The 19278-nt window shown below is 41.5% G+C and overlaps 1 protein-coding gene across 3 annotated transcripts in view; it reads right to left on the bottom strand.

Moving 5' to 3' along the window:
* USP22 (ubiquitin specific peptidase 22) overlaps nucleotides 1-19278 on the bottom strand; it is an 87178-nt gene that overhangs the window by 53539 nt on the left and 14361 nt on the right. For 2 of the 3 annotated variants that reach the window (XM_015876787.2, XM_015876789.2), the window contains exon 2: nucleotides 699-831. In XM_015876787.2, coding sequence (XP_015732273.1) covers nucleotides 699-831 — 133 coding nt within the window. Of the gene's footprint in view, nucleotides 1-698; nucleotides 832-15654; nucleotides 16306-19278 lie in introns of those variants that run through there. The other variant, XM_015876788.2, reaches the window with a different exon arrangement.

The following is a 19278-nucleotide window of genomic DNA, read 5'->3' as shown; positions in this document are numbered from 1 at the left end:
TCTGGGTTTACTACACTTAAGGACAAGTAGATGAATGAAATTTCTTCAAAAGAAGCTGAATATTTAGGGCAGTGAGTTTCCAAAGCATGTCGAACGATGATGAGAAGCCTTAAAGACAAGACGTGAATCACAGAATCCTAGAATGGCCTGGGTTGAAAAGGCCCACAGAGCTCATCCAGTTTCAACCCCCTGCTATGTGCAGGATCGCCAACCAGCAGCCCAGGCTACCCAGAGTCACATCCAGCCTGGAACTGAATGGATCCAGGGATGGGGCATCCACAACCTCCTTGGGTAACCTGTAAAAGGTGAAAGCCTACCATATGTGTTCAGCCCTCCCCTTATGCATACAGCTTACCACCCACAATGAAAATGAGCTCCATCTCTGGATGGTAGTAGCAGTTTTTAATCTTAGATTTTATAACACATTTACTTCCTAATATCAGCAGACTTAAATTGATGTATAACAACAACTGTGTATGTCAGCACACCAAGTGAGCAAACACATTCCTGTGTGATTTGTTTATCACCCTTACAGCCATGACTAAATGCTAAATTTCAAAGCAACCCCAAATAAAATTTACAATAGAAGCTGCGCCATTCTGGTAACTCTGAAATACCATTAAGAAATGAGAGTAGTATTTGGACTTTCCATTTCAAAGTGGGATTGGAGGGGAAGGAAAAAGAAAAAGACGGCTTACCTAAATTGTGTCGCTTTGTCTTTGCGTGCTCGTGAATATGTTTCTTTGTAAAACAGCCAAAGAAGACACAGTAGAGGCAAGAGTGGAGTCTGTTCAGGTGGGCACCACACATATGACAAATGCACGACTTTGCCTGAAATAGATAAACAGACAGACAATGTGAACAACAGAAGTGCATATCCAAGTGCAACTAAGCAGACGCAGATCCAGCTGCTGGCTCTATCTTTACTCAGTATATTTGAACACTTCAGGACAGGAAAACAGGAGTTCTGTGACAAAAACACCAAGTAAGACGTTAACAGAGAAAACTCTTAAGTTGATCCAATATATTTCTAAGTCCTGACAGAAAGAAGGTCTCCTCTAAGAGCAGACAGCTGAACCGGTTACAGCATTCAGAGCTGAACAATCACTCCAAGCAGAGGTAACAGGCACTGCTTCTCCAGGACACAATCCTACCACTCCCCCACTCCACCTCTGCATTTCTGGTGCCAGACAAACCCAGCATCAGCACAGAAACCTGCAGAGCTGTGTGCTTAAGTTGGAAAGCAGTTGAGCTGGACCAGATCTACCGCCCCTCCTGGGCACCCTGCAGCACTGCCTCCCCGAATCTGACTGTTCCCAAGGGATCCAGAATGGGAACTTTGGGGATGGGAATTGGTGTGATGCTCCTTTGAAATAAGCACATAAACCTGACAGGACAGCCCACATTCCCAAGATGAAAATACATTTTAAAAAGTAGGGCCTAAAGAAAACAATGAGAAGATTACATGGACTTTCTGGCTCTCATCGTATTCAAAGCTGTCTTTAAGTCAAAAACACCCAAAGCTTTTTCTTGGCATTAAACTCATGTGCTGCAATAGATCCTCTAAAAAATTACTCTATCCAGTCAGAGACTTCAGAGAGTTTGGGGATGAGCCTTCTGTAACACCACAAATAATTCAAGTCCAAACCATCCAACACGGATAGGAAAAGTCCCTCACAGCAAACAAATTCACTTCCACTCAGACAACTGCAGACAAGTGTATGTTTAAGAGTAACTGAACTTCTTTAACAGCCCAGAGCTATAAATACCTTCACTCAATGTAGAAGCACATTAAAATAAATAAAAGCAGAATTTACTGAATATTAAGCTACAATTTCCCAACCCAGGCGATGTATTTAATCCAAGATAAACCCCAAGGTTCTTCAGCAGTATTGGCACAGTCTGCCACAACTTAAAATTAGTGCTGGATAAATGATGCACAATACTGTTCTGTAGACTGGCTTCCTCCAGAACAGTCATGGCTTTTAAAAGAAAACAAAGCCAAGGACTCCTGCAATACGCTGCACTGTGAATTCCATTTCAAACCTCTACCAAATAAGACTGAAGTCTTCAATTCCACACCCTGTGTATCCAAAGTCCTCCTAAGCCGTCTGATGAAAACAGACGCGTTGATTAAAAACTCCACACACCTACAGAAAGAAATATTTTAAAGCAGGACCAAAAAAACACATGGCCACCAGGAGCACAAATTCCATCTTTAGAAGGAATGCTGCAGAGCTGTCAAACTGTTGCCTAACGGTTGCTCTGTGGCTGCAGAAGCTAAATAGGATCAGCCTATCTGTTAAGATTGCTGCTATGACAACAACTCCAGCAACTCGCTATTTCACTTTGCCTGCTAAAAATAATTATTCTCGCATTAAACGTGGTGTAAATAGATGACTTTGGTGTGTAAAAATCGATTGTTTTAGGCAAATAAACTCTGAGGATATTAATTTTCATTCAAATGAGAATTAACGAGTAGCGTATGTGTGTAAAAATTAAGCGGTTAATTAAAAGAAGAGTTCAGCCCTTTATTTAAAGGAAGCGATGTTGCCGTGCCCTCTATTTGCTCAGCACAGCTCAAGACTGTTTTTTTCTAATACTGTAAGAAAACGTTAAGACAGAGAGAGAAAAGAAATCAATACCAAAAAGCATAGCGGCTATTTTTAATGAGATTAGCCGTCTCCTTTTCATCTCTATGCGCTTTTAAACAATTTGCTAAGTTAAAGACAAAGCTTCCGTCCCCCCTCCCCCCAAATAATCAAATTACCGCGTTTCATAATACTCCCACCCCGCTCGTATCTCTTGAGGCCACAGTCTGACTAAGGCGAAACAGAAGACTGCAAATGAGTAATCACAATCAGTCGGATCCATTAAGTCGCAAGCTCGCTTTAAAACAAGTCTCAACTTCTTCACAAAGGAAACCAGGCCTTGCTCATGGCCCAACGCTACGGGGAAGTTGACCAGAGATACACAAAAGGGACCCAACCACAAATCACTTGTAAGGCAACTCAACAGAACTCCTCCCTGAAGGGCCACCCGCTCATGATACCATTCACAGATTTGCAAGAATTGGGTTAAAAAAGCAGCAGGTATGAGCAGGTCAGCCAACCAGACTGCTGACACTTCAAGTCTCCCCAGCTGCCATAGCAGCTTCATATTACTTTACTCTCCTACCACCATGAGCACGTCCCCCTGGCAGTGCTTTCCCCTGGGAGCTCAGTGTTCAACAGCCTCAGCCCCAGATCTCATTCTCTGGGTCATCACAGGCTTCACCTCCATTGAGGTCACGCTGGGCAGGTGGTGCACAGAAACCCACAAACCTGCTGGAACTTTGCACAGCATCAGCTCTCAGCTCCTCAAACCCACAGGTAGCATTTAGAATAGCAATGCACTATTTCTGCAAAGCAAGCTGCAGAAAAAGTCAGACATGCATCATCACTGGCTACAGCATATCATTCATCTGTATTTCCAACTACTTTAGAAGCTCAGTTTTTATTTAACTATAAATGAAAGGAAAGCATCTTTATAAGTAAGTTTTCCATCAGGGTATTCCAGCAGTTTTGCTGCTGTTACATCACAGCACCTCCAAAACAGAGGTGTTATCAGTTCCAAACCCATGAGCCAAAGACCTCCTTCCTTATACCTTCCCACAAACAAGATTCATCACACAGGTAGCACACAGGACTGTGCGAGGCTTGTGAGGTTAAAAGATCCTAAGGAAGGTGTAGCACACTGAACATGTCCATAAGCAAAGCAGAAAAACATATCTTTAAGCTGATCTCAGTGCAGTGAACACACTGCTGATACCCTATGCTGTGGATCCCTGCAAGGGTTTTTATCACGCCAAGTGCTTATGCTCAACCACAACCATTAGGAAAGTAAAAACTTCCTAAGAGAAACCTACTTGATTTCCCCCATCTTTGGGAGAAACTAAGTCAGTGTGTAAAACAAGACACATATATCATGTGGGAGGAGAAAGCCAATACTGAAGCACAGCTGACAAGATTCGGTAGGCTTAACAGTACCATTTGCACCTCAGAAGTAACCAACTGAGGACTGTATTTGCCTTAAGACATTGATACCAGCTCTTAGTCCCAGGTTACTTCAAGGTTCATTCTCCCACCTGTGGTCCATCTATTAATCCATCGGTTCATCACCGACCTGTGGTCCATCTATTAATGTGGTACCTGGGACACTTCATGCACTTAAATACTTCATCTTCAGAGCAGAGTTCTTATAGATTCCAGGAATCAGAAATGAGGGATTGATTCTTCACTCCTGCGTGGTATGGCATACAGATCACTCCTCCACACGCCAATAGGATGATTCAGAGTTACTCTGAGTAAGCGCACATTTCTGACACGTTAACAGTCAATAAACTAAGAAAAAAGACATTAACTTAATTATTGTTCTCTCACTTCCAACAATGAAGACTCAACCTGTCTTGAGTCTGATTGGAAATGACTTTTTTAGTTATATTCCATCAATATTGATTGTTCTATTTCCCATCTCACAAAGGTCAGGGGTTCTAATGAAAGGTTTATTGGTGGTAGCAAAGCAGCAAGTCACAGTTTGTGGGTTTAACAAATGTTTAGAAAGTCACCTTGAAAAACAGAAGAGGCCAAACATGAAAAACATTATTTTTTGGTTATTCCAAACAACTATTTAGTAGAGCAGCAGAAAAAGACAGTTAACTATTTCACCTCTGTCCAACAGCCACCTTCGAACACAAGGTGCACTGCTGCGTTTGCTGGCTCCTGCACTGGAAGAGCAGGCAGAAGATGCCCTTCCAGCTCTGCAAACAGGAGACTGCCTGCAACCATCACTGCACAAGTTTCAACACAGACACAGCTGAGAACTCTGCAGTCTTTGCTTCCTGTTCTTTTTTTGTTTGTTTGCTTTTTGTTTTAATTCTGATAGCAGTTTTTAATTGCCTTTATTTTCAGGGCGTTTTTTCCCCCCCCTATCTTCATGGAAGAAACATTAGCAACCACACAAGGGAAATGATACGGAGCATTGGAGGCCAATATCAGAGTACTCTGAATGATCTGCTTAATTAGTTTTTTGGTTGTTTTGTTTTGTTTTTTGTCTGAAGGATATATAAGGATGTTAATCCTATTTCTTTTTCATTTGTATTTTTGACTAGACAAATAATCACTGTTTCCTCATCTGGCAATGACAAGGCTGTGCTAAGTGTTCTGCAGTGCTCTGATGCCAGGCTGATGGATTCTCTGGGGGCTGGGGGGATGGAACTCTATCCTAATGAACAGGCAGTGAGAGCCACCTCCCCCAGCAGTGATGGTGTGCCACAACAGCACAGTTAGCCCACCAGGAACCACACATATGGAGCGGAACAATATTCCAACTGGACCACAACCCCCAGACAGAGAAATCATACTGGCAGAACGGCAGGAAAAGGAGAAAGCAATTTTAAGAAGCCCACTTACTTGTGTCCAGTTCCTGAAGTCTGTATACTTAAAAATGTAAAATTAACTGTGTGAGCCTGGCAGTATTTTGTCTACAGCCTTCAGATCCTCCTGCTCACAGGGCTGGGTGATGACAAGAGGTGTAAGAGCACCAGAAAACTAAAAATTAATTGACAGCAGCAAAGCAAGAACATTAATCCAAGGACAAAACACGGGAACATGCTGGTAAACCCTTAAAGTTCATAAGCCATAAGCAACAGAGAGGGGCTGTTTCACAGCATGACAGAAGAGACCATCTATGAGAGCATCTTCTAAGCAAATCCCCTGGATACAGGAATGCAGAGCAATTCTAGAACTACCACAATCATCTTCTGAAATAACACCATCTAGTGCATTGAAAGAGTCTGGATTAAGTAACTGAAGAAACTTCCACAAAGCTGGTATTACCTCCAGTGTCCGCTGACTTACCAAACCAATAGCCAAACCATTCACTTTTCTTCTCCAAACCGTACCATAAAACAGGAATTGGTATCACTTCGAGGTTCCGGAGCACAAACACTGGCTACTTTCATAACTCAGTTAAATAACAGAACCAAATGGGCAAAGGCTCATTTCCCTACCACAATTAAGGAAAATACAGGGAGGCTTTCCCCTAAGCAGAAGCTGAAAACAAATCCAATGCAAAACATGAACTTGAAGAAGCAAACATTAAATAACTCTTGAGTGCATAAATCATAGAATAGCTTAGGTTGGAGAAGAGCTTAGAGATCACCTACACTCCCCTCCTGTGCTGGGGACTTCACAAGGACAGAAGAGAGGAGGACAGTCACCTCCCGTCCCCTGCTGGCCACCTCTCTGTTGTTGCAGCCCATCATCACTGGCCTTCTGAGCCCCAAGAGCATCCTGCTGGCTCATCTCCCACCTTCATCCATCAGGATCCCCAAATCCCCTTCAGCAGAACTCTCAATGAGTTCCTCTCCCAGACTTTGCATGTATCTGGGATTGCCTTGATCCAAGAGCAACGCAGTACATGTGGCCTTATTAAATCTCTGTAGATTCTTAGGTGCTAAGGTCTGGATCTAGGTCCCTCCAAACGACATCCCTTTGTTCTACTTTGCCAATTACACCATGCAGCTTGGTATCATCACCCCAAACCCAAACAAAATGGCACCCCACAAACAGGTTCCACACACAAAGCTTTAAGGAAGCTTCTACATTACACTGTGTACCAGGTAATATAGCAGGTTTATTTTGTTGTTTATTAAATGATTGCATGTGCTTCTCTAAATTCTTGAGGGCATTAATTTAGGATGGCGTTGAAGACCATTTTTCCATTGTGTCCAAATATACTACAGCTTCTCTGAAAGCTAAAGAATATAAAAAAATAAAATAAAATTTTTCAGATTTTTTTTTTTTTTTTAAGTAAGAGAACCTCCTTTTCTTCCCCTCAACCACAAACATCGATCTGGGATTAATATATGCAAAGACTGACCTGTAACATCTACCACACTTCATCTACTTGTTAACACCACACTGTTACACAGCCATATGCTAGGACTGCCCTATCCTAAAGTGACCTTTCCCTGTTCCAAAGTGAGCAACTACTTGAAGTCAGTCATTTTTTTTCCCCCCAAGGACACAGAACAAGAATAATGACTTGCTTTTATGCGGCCTCTCATTCAATTAGATCAAAGCTCAAATGAGTCTTGGAAGGCAGGATGGAAAACATCAGTGAATTCATCTTATTTGTCCCCATGAAACAGTTTCCTATTCGAATCCAAGCAAGTCATTCCTGAGAAGTTTCTTTCCACAAAAGATTTCATTTATTTTTTCAGTCAGATCTCGGTTTTTGACTAGTCTTTATGTATCATTTTAGATGGCTCACTCTCAGTCTACACGGTGAAGTTCTTCCATCCAGCTATTTGGTCCTCTATACTGCATTACCCCACAGAGAACAATGCTGATCCAACAAAAACCAAAAGCAGTACTATGGGCAGTGGTAACAGCACATGGGATCCCTACAGCATGGAGCCATGCCCTTCCCCACTACCCAAAGGAGGCTTCCCAACACGGTCTGCATCAGGAATCCCACCTTTCTTACCAGAAGACCTGTTTTAAACTGCTCTGTTTTGTATCAGACGATTTGCATCTAGTATGTTTTTCCAGTTTAGCACAGGTGGCTGCACAGGGGAGCTGTGTGCAGTTGTAATCATCACAGTACAAAAAGGGAATAAAGCTATCCAAGAGAAGGGAAGATGGGGAAAGGTCTGGGGGGCAACAAGCATGAGGAGCAGCTGAGGTCCCCTGGTTTATTCAGGCCAAAGAAGATGCTGAGGGGAGGCCTGGTGGGTGCCCACAGCCCACTCATGGTGGCCCACAGCCCGCTCACAGCAGCCTGCAAGGAAGACAGCCTTAAATGAAGACAGTGCAGAATCCAAAGTCTGCATAAACTCTAACAACACTATGATTAAAGGGCTTTTCCCAGGAGAGCAATGTGAGTCAGTCAGAACCTGGGGTACTTTGATTCACCATCAAACACTGTCCTAAATTCCACCACAGATCTTGCTGATTGTCAGGTGCCCTGTACATAAAGGTGTCTTTTTTTCCCCCTGTTCTTGGTATCCTGTGCCAGGAGCTCAGTACCGAGTCAGACTTTGTTGCTGTGGTGTTGTTGTTTTTAACGTGACAAAAAACACAACAGTAATTTCCAATTTGTTTCCCACAGAATTCTAAAGTAGGTGTAACACTGAAATAAAACTCAAGGAGGGGAATAACAACAACAGAAAAAAGAAGTTGTATAATTTTAAAGCACAGGACATTGGAAAAACACAGAGACACCCTAAAAAAAAAAAAAACAACAAACCAGCAATCCCAGCTTTCCTATATGAAGTCAGAGTAGTAACAAGTGACATTTCAACAAGACAAAAGCAATTCTGCTCCTCAATCCCAACGACTCTGATGAAATTGCTCATTTGCTTCCCCTTTGGTAGGTGCTCACCCCAAGCAGCAGCATTTCCAAGTCTAAATGATTGCTCCAGCCTTCCACAGAAGATGCATTTAATAGCCCACCGCGTTCTTATACAATTTAAATAACGGATCTTGTTCTAATTAAATTGCACATTCATCTACAGCAAGGTATTTCTTTGTTGAAAGTGGACGGCGTATCTGCCTTGTGAAAGCATGTAAGCTGCTGAAGGCTCAAACACAGGCCTCTTCCCACAGAATATGAATGATGTGTGGATATGCGCAGCGTTGATTTTTATCTGTTTCCTGCAATGCACCACTGCAGCAGCGGATTGCACATGAGAAGAAGGAGCTTGCCAACACCGCAGTAGTGTATTCTAAGATGTAGTACAAAACCTATTACTTTACCTCACCATTCCCCCGTGTCAGCAAATCGGGGCAATGTTCTGAATCATCCTATCAGGTAATGAATGCATTGATCTAATCTGGGAGCACATGGCTTGGGAAGCCAGGCAAGGAGCAGGCTGAGCAGAAAGACCTGCCCAGCACTGTGCAGAGAGCATTATTCAACTGCCCGTGCCGCAGTGAGATTCTGGCCTGTATAACTACACAGACATCCAGTTCTTCCTATGATAACAGGTATGCTGCTCTTGGGAAGTTCGCCGCACTGCTCTGATGGAGATACTCCATAAAGCATCCTATTGGAAAACAAAGAAACTTTAGGATACATAAATCAAAGTCCTACAGCTTCATTAAGAAAAACAAAGAGATTTCAGCTTTGTTTCTTTTAACCACCCTAAGATGTTCGTAAGAAATGTGAACTTGATTAATCCACGCAGCCAAAGCAATTCTGAGATGGCTAGGAAATGCTACAGCACAGATTCTCTGTGGCATGACTTATTTATGAGATACACTCAGCATAAAAAAGATGAGTAGGAAATGAGCAGCAACCAAATGACCGAGTGCATCTATTAACAGCTATTTGTTTTATAAAAAGAAAGAATGCTGCACTGAATAGGGCAGAAGCATTGTTGAGCCTAACCAGAAAGGCAGCAGCGTGGCAGGAAAATTCCTTCCTTCAGAAGCTCTCCATGAGCTACACACCATTCTGTCAAGACTTTAAGAGTTATTATGCATGACATTTTTATATCTGCTGTAGCTAAACAAGGCTACTGGTAGCACAGAAATTAACCCAATGGCTGAGGACTTTTCTGACAATTGTGGGTTTCGATTATGCGTATAACAAACAAGTCAGACGAGCCAAAGTCACTTCGTGCCATAAGAATAAAGCTTCCTTTTTGTCTAACAGGAGCCGAAGACAAGTTCTAGTCCCCTAGCAGCCTCCACAAGAAAAACTGCTACAAGACAATGAAATAAATCTCCCTTTCAGTTGCATGAAAGCTACACAGAACATTCGCTGCTTCTGCTTTCAAAGCAGAAGGTTTAAAAACCTTTTTCAAAACACAAATTCCCCCTTAAGATCCTAAAAGAAGCATAAACTGACAGAGGAAAGGCCATTAACCTGTATGCACTGAACAGTCTTATCACAGAACAGTCAGTCCTCTGAAACTGCACAACAAACATTTTGTACAGAATAAGATGGAATAGCACAGGGTATCAAACTCAGTGCGTTCTTCACTATAACAATGTATAATATCGACCTTTAATGGCCAAACTAGAAACTTAGCTTTTCTGCTGCCACTGATATTAAAGGCTCAGCATCTAAGGAAATACTCATGTTTATACAGCTACAAAGGTACCGGAGTGCTGTAAGCCAAGCAGCACATTAGTGGCTGGAACATTCAGAGAATGAAAGCAAATTCAGTATGCTCGCACAGAACAGGCTTTGATAATCCAGTAAGCTGAAGCTCTACTTCCTCATACCTCAGTACAAAACAAATTAATAATTCATTTTACAAGAGCAAAACAGGAGGTCTTTAATTCACTGGAAAATTTTCAGGTACATTCACAAAGCTAAAGCGATGGAGATGAGACAGAGGTGGTCAGAGACCTGCAGCTCAACCTCCAGACTGACAGTTCACACTGATGGATGCTCTGAACCTTGCCAATGTTCTTTGATAACAGCTTTCCTAAGCTATGAGAACACAAGACACATTTTGGAAGAGAAAAGTAGTTTTCATTTCTCACTCAAACTAAAAAGTCACGAAGATGAATGAAAGCATCTCCAGAAATAAAAATATCTGGGAAACGGGCATTCTTCTGTCAATCCTGCATCCATTAAAGACTCTGCTAATTGCTGCAGTCTCAAAGATTAATTGTGAATTATGTGTGTAGGAAGGTGGGCGACAGCTCCTCAGTGAAGAGCTTCTGTCTCTTACACTAGGATGGATGGATAGCCAGTTGTTTTAACATTTCACAATGCAGTTGGAATATTAACTTGTTTTGCAAACAAAGTTCATTTCACCTGAAGCCCAAAGGAACAAACTGGGGGCAAGGAAGGGGGGAGCAGTAAAACTGGTACTGCCAGTGTTCAGGGTGAGTGTACAGCGATGAGGGCAGGCTTCTGATGGACAGAAATGGGGAATCGCTGAAATAAACTCAAGAAGGAAAAAAAAAAAAACAAAACAGCCCAAAAACCCACGTACCACAACCCTCAATCCTGCCCCCTACAAGAAATATACAACACCCCCCAAAAACACCATAGCTGCCACAACAAATACTTGCCTTTCTGTAGAAACACAGGATTACTCAGATCTATGCTCACCCCCCCAACATGCTATGTTAATTATCTCAAAGCCAAAACTCCATTAAGACAGGAAAAAATCATCTTGTTATATGCGAAGCACCTTCAACCTTACCCAATTATGTATTTAAGCCAAACACACAATATGAAATCTTTATGTTTTGAGGTTAAGGTGGTCCTGTGTGGAACCAAGAGCTGGACATGGTGATTCCCATAGAACCCTTCTGGCTCAGGACACTGTGATTCCTCCCATGCTAGAAGGCTGCAAACATACACCTACAGCAGATTCAGAGCAGCAAGGACAGCATTTCTCATTACTTTCAGAGAAGTCAGGCCAACAATCTCCATGACATACTCCTATTTTCTTCCCAGCAATATCCAACTACTCAATAATATTTTGTTCTTTTTCTTCCTAACAGCAGCATTAGAATCCATACATTATCTTCATGCAGAAGCCTGTAAGCCATTAATGGATTACATTTCATGTATTAACATCAGAGCTTCATTCAGAAATTTGTCCCTGATATTAAGTCTATTCTGCACAGTACTGAAAAGAATGCTAAGAGAAAGGATTTTTTTTAAATCACATGTAAAATTGTGATACATACATACATATATATATATATATATATATATATAGGTATGCTATATATATGTGTGTGTAATTACAAATGCAACTATTCCTATCTTTTTGAGGGCCCACTGTCAGTCATTTTGACTTCAGGAAACTTATTTCAATACCAATTGGGTTCAGTTTAATAAACAAGAAGCAAACCTGCAAGTGAATGGAGCTGACATCCAGGCCCTAAATCTGTCCACTGGCATTTGTGTTAAGGAAAAAAAAAGTCCAGAGCCTCAGTGCAATGCAATCCTTTGACGAGCAATGCTGAGAACTATCAAATATATGAAATAGATGCAAGTCTTCATCTTGACCTATAGCTCAGCCGACTGCCCACAAGGAAACGAGGACAGAGAAGAGTTTGTGTGCAGGTCAGGAGCTGCTCACCCTGACAGCAAAGGGAGCAGCTTCACTGTACTGCAGCCTTAGACAACATGAATTCACTGGAAGAAGCCTGTCCTTACTGGTGTGTGAATGAATACCCAGGCAGAGACAATTCCTTTAATATTGAGTATTTCATTCTTGCAGTATTTATCCTGTTCACTCTTAATTCGGACCAAGGGGTCCTTGAAGGCCTTATGGGGTCTTGAACTACACGACCTCCAGAGGCCTCTTCCAATCCCTACAATTCTGTGACCCACAATTAAATTTCATTTCCTGAGCTGCAGGACTGTAGCAACCCTAGAAATAAACTCACAGGCAGCCTCCAGGAAGCTCAGTCTCCTACAGCAAAACATTCAGAGATGAGACAAGAACAGATGCCCTGCTGACCAGCCAGCCCTTGCTCTCCTCTCTGTATGATGGAAGAGCTCAAACCTTAGCTCAACACAAACGTCCCTTCCACAAACACCACTCACCATTTACATGCCACTGCTGTTATTTCCAAATCTTTAGTAGGCTGCTGATTACATAAAGCTGGGCACTGAAAGTTTGAGTCGATTGTAGTGTTTGGTTTCATTTATGGACATTGAGTTTGTGTTGTCAGTTAATGCAAATAGTGTTAATTTAAAGCATGGATATAAAAATTATTTAAGACAAATAGACTGCAGCAGCCAGCTGTGCTCAATGGCTAGGAAAGCTCATTAAGCAAAGCACATGCTTTTCCAGCTACAACACACCTCTGCATTCCAAGAAGTAATTCCAGCAGCACAGCAAGCTTTGGCAACATGGAGATCAGAAAAGCAAGCAGAAAAACTTCCAGGCCACTAATTACAGTGGAGGCCTATTGGATACTGGCAGCAGATCTCTCTTCCTGCTTTCCTCGCTCTCCAGAGGAGAAACCAAACCAGAAACAAGGAGACTCTCCCCCTTTGCTATTTTAACTAGCTACGTACTAAAGAGATGTTTGTCTCTAAAAACTTTTCACCTACCCACTACTGTTCCAAAGGAAGATGCTGGAAGAGCCACAGAAGTTAGTGTGAAAATTAAGTGAAGATAACATCACTTTTAGGACCAAAATCATCCCCTCCATCTTTGACACCAAGTATGTGAGCTTATTCAGAGCATTAAGCTTTATACAACCTGTCTGTATAAACACAGGTTTCTTTCTGAATCCCTTATGTTTCCTAAAATCCACTCCTTCACTCCACAATGCGCTTTTCTGGCACTACTTAAGCACATAAGACACACAATACTTCACGTCTGTGCAACAGAATGCTCTTGAAATTAGAATGCTAGAACACAAGTTACAGGACAGCAAAGGAAAAAAGCTTACACAAGTATTCAAACGCAATGCTCACACCTTTCAGGTGTTCTATTAGCCATAATGCCTGTGCCCTGTAGGCAAGAGAAGTAGTTTTCTATGTAGCACGTAACAACATCATAAATAAGTGGAAAATGTTCAAATTTCTATTAGAAATTTAATTTCGTTCACTGCCAGAGAGCTACAAGAACAGTACTTTGATGTAGAAGACAATTTGCTTGTCAAACTTAATGAATTACTCCAGTTATTCTTTGATTAATCACATAAATTAAGAACACAGAGAAAAGGTTCTCTAAGAAAAGGGAGATTTCTCAGAAGTTTGCAGGCACATTCAAGTGTTTTTTCATCAGCACTGAGAATCTGAGCGCTGGCGTTTCTTAGCAATAAATTAATTCCTGGGATGAAAGTGCTACTTCAGATACGGTAGTGATGGCAGGGGGGACTGAAGGAGGGAGATGGGGTCAGCAATGCCTGCATACTATTCTACAAGCATGCAGGCTGTCCTCTGAACTTAAACTACTTAGGAAAACCAGAGATGGCAAAATCCCAAATTAATATCTATTATAATATAGATAAGCAAGCAGGAATGGATCTTGCATACAAGAGAAACTTTTGAGCCTATTTCTTTCACATCATCCTTTTCCTCCACTGGCTGTAGTGAAGAACTGTCCCTTACACTGATCTTATCAAATGAGAATATAGCATTGTATGTATTGTGTGTGTGTACACATATATACACATGTACAGATGTAATCATTCTGCTTAGAGGAGACAGCAATCCCAACTTCCTGTCAAGACGGCTTCAGAAGGTTCTTCATATACTCTTAATGTCTACTAAATACAGAGCTCCAGGAAGTCTTCACAAATATTACACACTGCCTTTCTATATGTACGTAAACCCAGGTATAGTTTGTATGAAGGGAAAATGTATGTTATTGCAGAGGCCTTGCTCCATTTATGTCTACTTCTATTAAAGCTGGAGACATTTGGCACTTCTCATTACACATTTGGACAGAAACGTATCAGTTTCTCTAAAAGCAGGCAGGCAAAAAGAAAGAAATGCACAAAAACTGCAAGATGTTCATCTGCTCCATAGAGCTTTGCAGAGCACACACACCTAGTAATCCAGTAGTGTTTGGTGCTCCAGAAATAATGCTGCCTGCAGACCAAGTTAAAGAAGGGAATGAAGACAGCCTACTTGTGCAGTACAGCTGATCGCCAATAAAAGTACCCATGCAGATGAGATGGATGCATTCAGATGACAGTCCAGAACTACAGTTACTGCATGCTTGACAAGCATAAAAACCCAGACCTGAGACTCTCGGTGACATCAGCAAACACTGGGCTCACAGCATGTCCATTAGCACTAATATTAAGAGAAGGAGCTTTTCATTTACCAAACTGTACAGCTGAGCTACAGAATGCTCTCAGAAAAAAACAAACCTATTCAAATGTAATTTACAGTTCATCTTATCAGAAGAGTTCAAGGGTACTTGGGTGTGCATGCACTGTAACATAAAGCAGAACAGACGAGAGGTTGTATGAGCAATAATTGCTTGATTCAAAATAATCTATTTGGAAAGCAAAACTCAGGTATCTGAGGACTCAAACAGAGAAGAGGTAAATTAAAATAAGAATAGGAAATACAATCAATTTCAGTTATCTAAGACCATTTGATGAGCAGAAAATAGGTTGAAATAACCTGAAGTCTGTTTGGAGATAGCAAATCACACTGCAGTTCTTCAGAGAAGGGATTATTATTACCAGAAAGGATTTGCAAGTATTACCGGCCAGTCAGCTGCAACACCTTGAAATACAGATTTGCTGTGTTTGATAAACACTCAGAACGCAGCCCATCCACACCAACCACTGCACCGCACTTTCAGCACAAAACAAGGCGTTAGAGAATTTACAACAAATCCTCCATTATCTCTGCCATAAATCAACTATAAATCATGTCCTTTCATATTTTGCAGAACGGTCAAGCTCTGCCTCTAACAGTCAACATAGAAATGAAGCTTTTCCAAACAAAGTTGACTGAAACAACAGAGGAAGAGATCTGACGGGACTGTGCCCTCCTTATTCATCTTCCTGAGGCAGACTGTTGGAAGAGGCAGAGAACAGCAGCCTACCAAGCACAGCAGTGTGAGAAGGGACCACAACTCTGTTCTGAAACGCACCCCTAGCGCAGTGCTATGGCTCACACAGTCACAAACACACTACCAGCTCTATTCACCTTGCGTTGAGGCAGTTTCATCTTTCCATCTTTACAGCAAAAGAAGATACTCTCTCTTCATGGGCAGCTAGACTCTGCTTCTACCAAGGAAAAAGAAAGTCAGAAACAGAAGCTATTTGAATGACAGCAGTTCTGTACTCAGAAGGATTTAGGCAGCTCTTATGCTGACAAACACTCTCTTAAAGGGGAAAAGAAATTCAACATAACTATTAATATTACAAAGTTAATAATAATACTAAGTTCCTTTTTTAACCGAGGAGACAGAACACCAACAGCCACATACAGTCAAAGACATGAACACAGGAAGATAAAGGCAGAAATAGTCCTGGATGCAGCCTGAGCACACTGCCCTGACAGAACATGGACAACCATCAATTAACCTTCAGATTAGCAAACACGATCCTTAAGAGGCAGAGAAGAAAGATTCTGCATTATGCTGGATACACAAATCATAAGTATCTTGTATTACCATTCTCAGCTTCTCCTTCCCAAGGTTAAGCAAATTACCATTGACTCTATTATCACGTTTCTGTTGTTGGACTCATTTTTTATATACATGTACACCATTGTCTGGCCATACACACACATACAGCCAAACAAAAATGTACAGTCACACAGAAATGAAATTAACCAAAAACAAAAATCCATCACAGGGATATTTTAATTTAGACTTAAAAAAGAACCAACAACAACAACAAAGAAAACTTGGAAATATTTCCATCAGCTGAAATGCCTGATCTCCAACCAGCAGCAGCACCACCAGAAGGAATAAACGCGTCTTCTTAAGGCTTCTAAGCACCAAAACATTTTCTCATCACACAGTTCTGCACTCTGGTGATAAGAGATAAAGTTCTCCAGCACTCCTCCATGAGACTGGTAGAGAAATGAGAAAGAGTTTCTAAGGCCATTTACATGAATTATCTGCATTTTAAGTAAAACAGCACAGATGAATTTGCTGTATGGGTAACACTGACACGGCTCAGAGTCAGAAACACCAACACTACACTGGGTGCTGCCCCATAGATGAGAGCTGGGCAAAGAAGGTTAACGAAGCAGCCACACTCAGCAAACAGGCTGCTAGCAAAATTAATAACATTAATGCTTTGTTCCTTCATCAGACACAAATTACAATTGCAGTTTTATTGCTCCGTATTTTGCTCAAACATACCCTGGTGTACTTTGCCACAAATCTACACTTTGATATCAATGGAGTAATTAGAAAAGGGAAAAAAAAAATAGTACATTGAGCAGCATTTCCATAATTTCTCATAAGAAATGATAAACAGACATTAGATACTATGAGCTGCTTCTGAGGGAAGTAGAAATATTCTCATTTGATTTTCCCATTAGGAAAAAAAAAACACTTCCAACTGGCTTCCCATGAGTAAACATGCAGAGGAACAAAAAAACCAAGGCAGGTTGGTGGCAGCAGATCTGACCCACAGCCACAGCAACACCTTCCTGCCTTCCACAATGATAAAATTTGCTTTAAAGGGATTTGTATTTGAATTTCAGCACAGGCACGTGCCAACAGAGCAAGCTATTGGTTATGTTTAAGATCCAAATGTACAGCACAGAACGCAAGTATTTAAAATAACACCACCACCAAGGAAAAAATGAAAGTCTATCCATGAGAAAGATCTGCGTTCACACAAACAGGAGGTGAAGTCTACACAATAATTGCTCCTGACATAATTATATCCTCTGGAGAAAGGAAACTTGGCCAAGAGTGCTGCACCAAGGACTCCTGCTGAGAACCCTGTGTGAGAAGAACTTCTGCTACGTGCATGGGGCAGACAGAGCCAGCTGTACAGCCACAAACACTTCAGGTAGAATCAAGCCAAAACCATATTTCATCTTTGAAATACAAAGGTACAGTCGCACCTGAACAGTGCTCTGGTTTGTTCCATACTGCTTGGATAACCAGCTGGAGAACTGGTCACTGGAGCTACCTCATATAGCAGGAGATCCTGAGTTTCCATATTATGGCACTCCTTCCCCAAAGCATCCCTGTACACACAGCAGTTTTGCTTCCACTGCTTCTACCTTCCCACACTTTCCAGTATGGGCTACGGGAACTTCCTTCTCCCACCGTTTTCATTTAACTTACCTTGCATACAGAAACTGGCAAAAAAAATATGGACTTTTTTGTTTTGTTCTACCTTATATTGATTACTTCCTAAGACTGAGCTGCTGAGATGCCTGAACAGGCTAAAAGATTGATGGCGTGGGTTCTACATGCCCTGCCTTCCCTCCTTAATGTCAGTTGTCTTCAAGATGGTCTGCTGGTATCCACAGCTTCCTCTTCACTATGAAACTAATTTGATGCAAACTCTGAAGGTTACCACATTGCATTCCAACAGGGAAACGTCATCATAAGGTAGGACTCCACAAGCCCTGCCCCAAAGCTGCAAAATGACTGAGGTCTGAAATCAGTCAGTTCAAGTACACAGATCAGCTTAATGCTTCTCCTCTCCCAGCTGAGCAACTGAATTGAGGTGGAGAGAAACAGCTAAGAAGGCCATCCTTGGACATGAGGATCTGAAGATGCATTCTCATGAGAACGAGAACATGGGTATGTGTGTGTGTATATATATATATATATATATATATATATAGTTATAGTTATAGTTATTTTCTCTCCTTGTTCTTTCCCATGCTACAGGAACATTAACAGTTTTCAAGAACTCTTAATTATTGCTCCCATCATACCAACAATGTTCAGTGGCAGATGAGGTGTATGTTTTCCTGTGTCCTTTGCTAGTTTGTCCTTGTTTCCTAAAGGAAGACGTACTCACCAACACTATCTGCTGGTTAGGGCGTTAGCTGGTATACTAATGGCTCATTAAAAACTCCAGATTCCTTCCTGAAATTAAGAGAGTAACAAAAATTTATGCGTGCTCAACACTGGTAAAAAGAAAATGAAGCTGCATCTGGTATTAAAAATAACCACAGTGCAATCTGTCTCATGCTAAGAACAGAGAACTCATCTTGCAGTTCGTTCCAAACAAACCCCCGTTCCTGCACTCAGAAATGGTACCAGTAATTAATTTACCATACATAACACATGTAGCAGTGCAGGTTCCACCTCAACATATCGTTCACTCAGACAAGGCAGTTGGGACCAGAAATAAGACAGAGAACTCACCCCCTCCCTCATTAGCCAGCTCCAAAGAGAAATGCAGGATAAAGCTGGCTGGGTTCATAAAGCCCCTGTATACTGAAAAATGTCATCTAATAAACATATGCGAACTACTGCATCGGGATGGGAATAACAAGGGAAAACATGGGAGTGAAGGAGAAAAGGTGAATTCTTACACCTTCTACCTTAGCAAAAACCTGAATTGTATTGGCATACGTCACTTGAAAGAATAGTTAAAAGCATGATGTACGAGCAGGGGATTTTCAAGGGAACTATTACAATTGCAAATCAGTAATCTCACAAAGACGAGAGCAAAAGCATTAAATGAGATCACATATAGATTTCTAGTGCTGATCTCTTGCTCTGTTTCTATGGTTATAAACACGCACACTGCTCTGCGGACAAACACATTGTCTTTATGCTTTACAGCAGGATTAGAAGAAGAATGCGAGAGCACTGCCTCAGGCCTTCTCAAGAGTATC

This window comes from Coturnix japonica, chromosome 14 (assembly GCF_001577835.2).
Source record: "Coturnix japonica isolate 7356 chromosome 14, Coturnix japonica 2.1, whole genome shotgun sequence".
Taxonomy (NCBI): Eukaryota; Metazoa; Chordata; class Aves; order Galliformes; family Phasianidae; genus Coturnix; species Coturnix japonica.
Note: the sequence above shows the minus strand (reverse complement) of the source record. Positions and strands in the feature narration are given on the sequence as shown.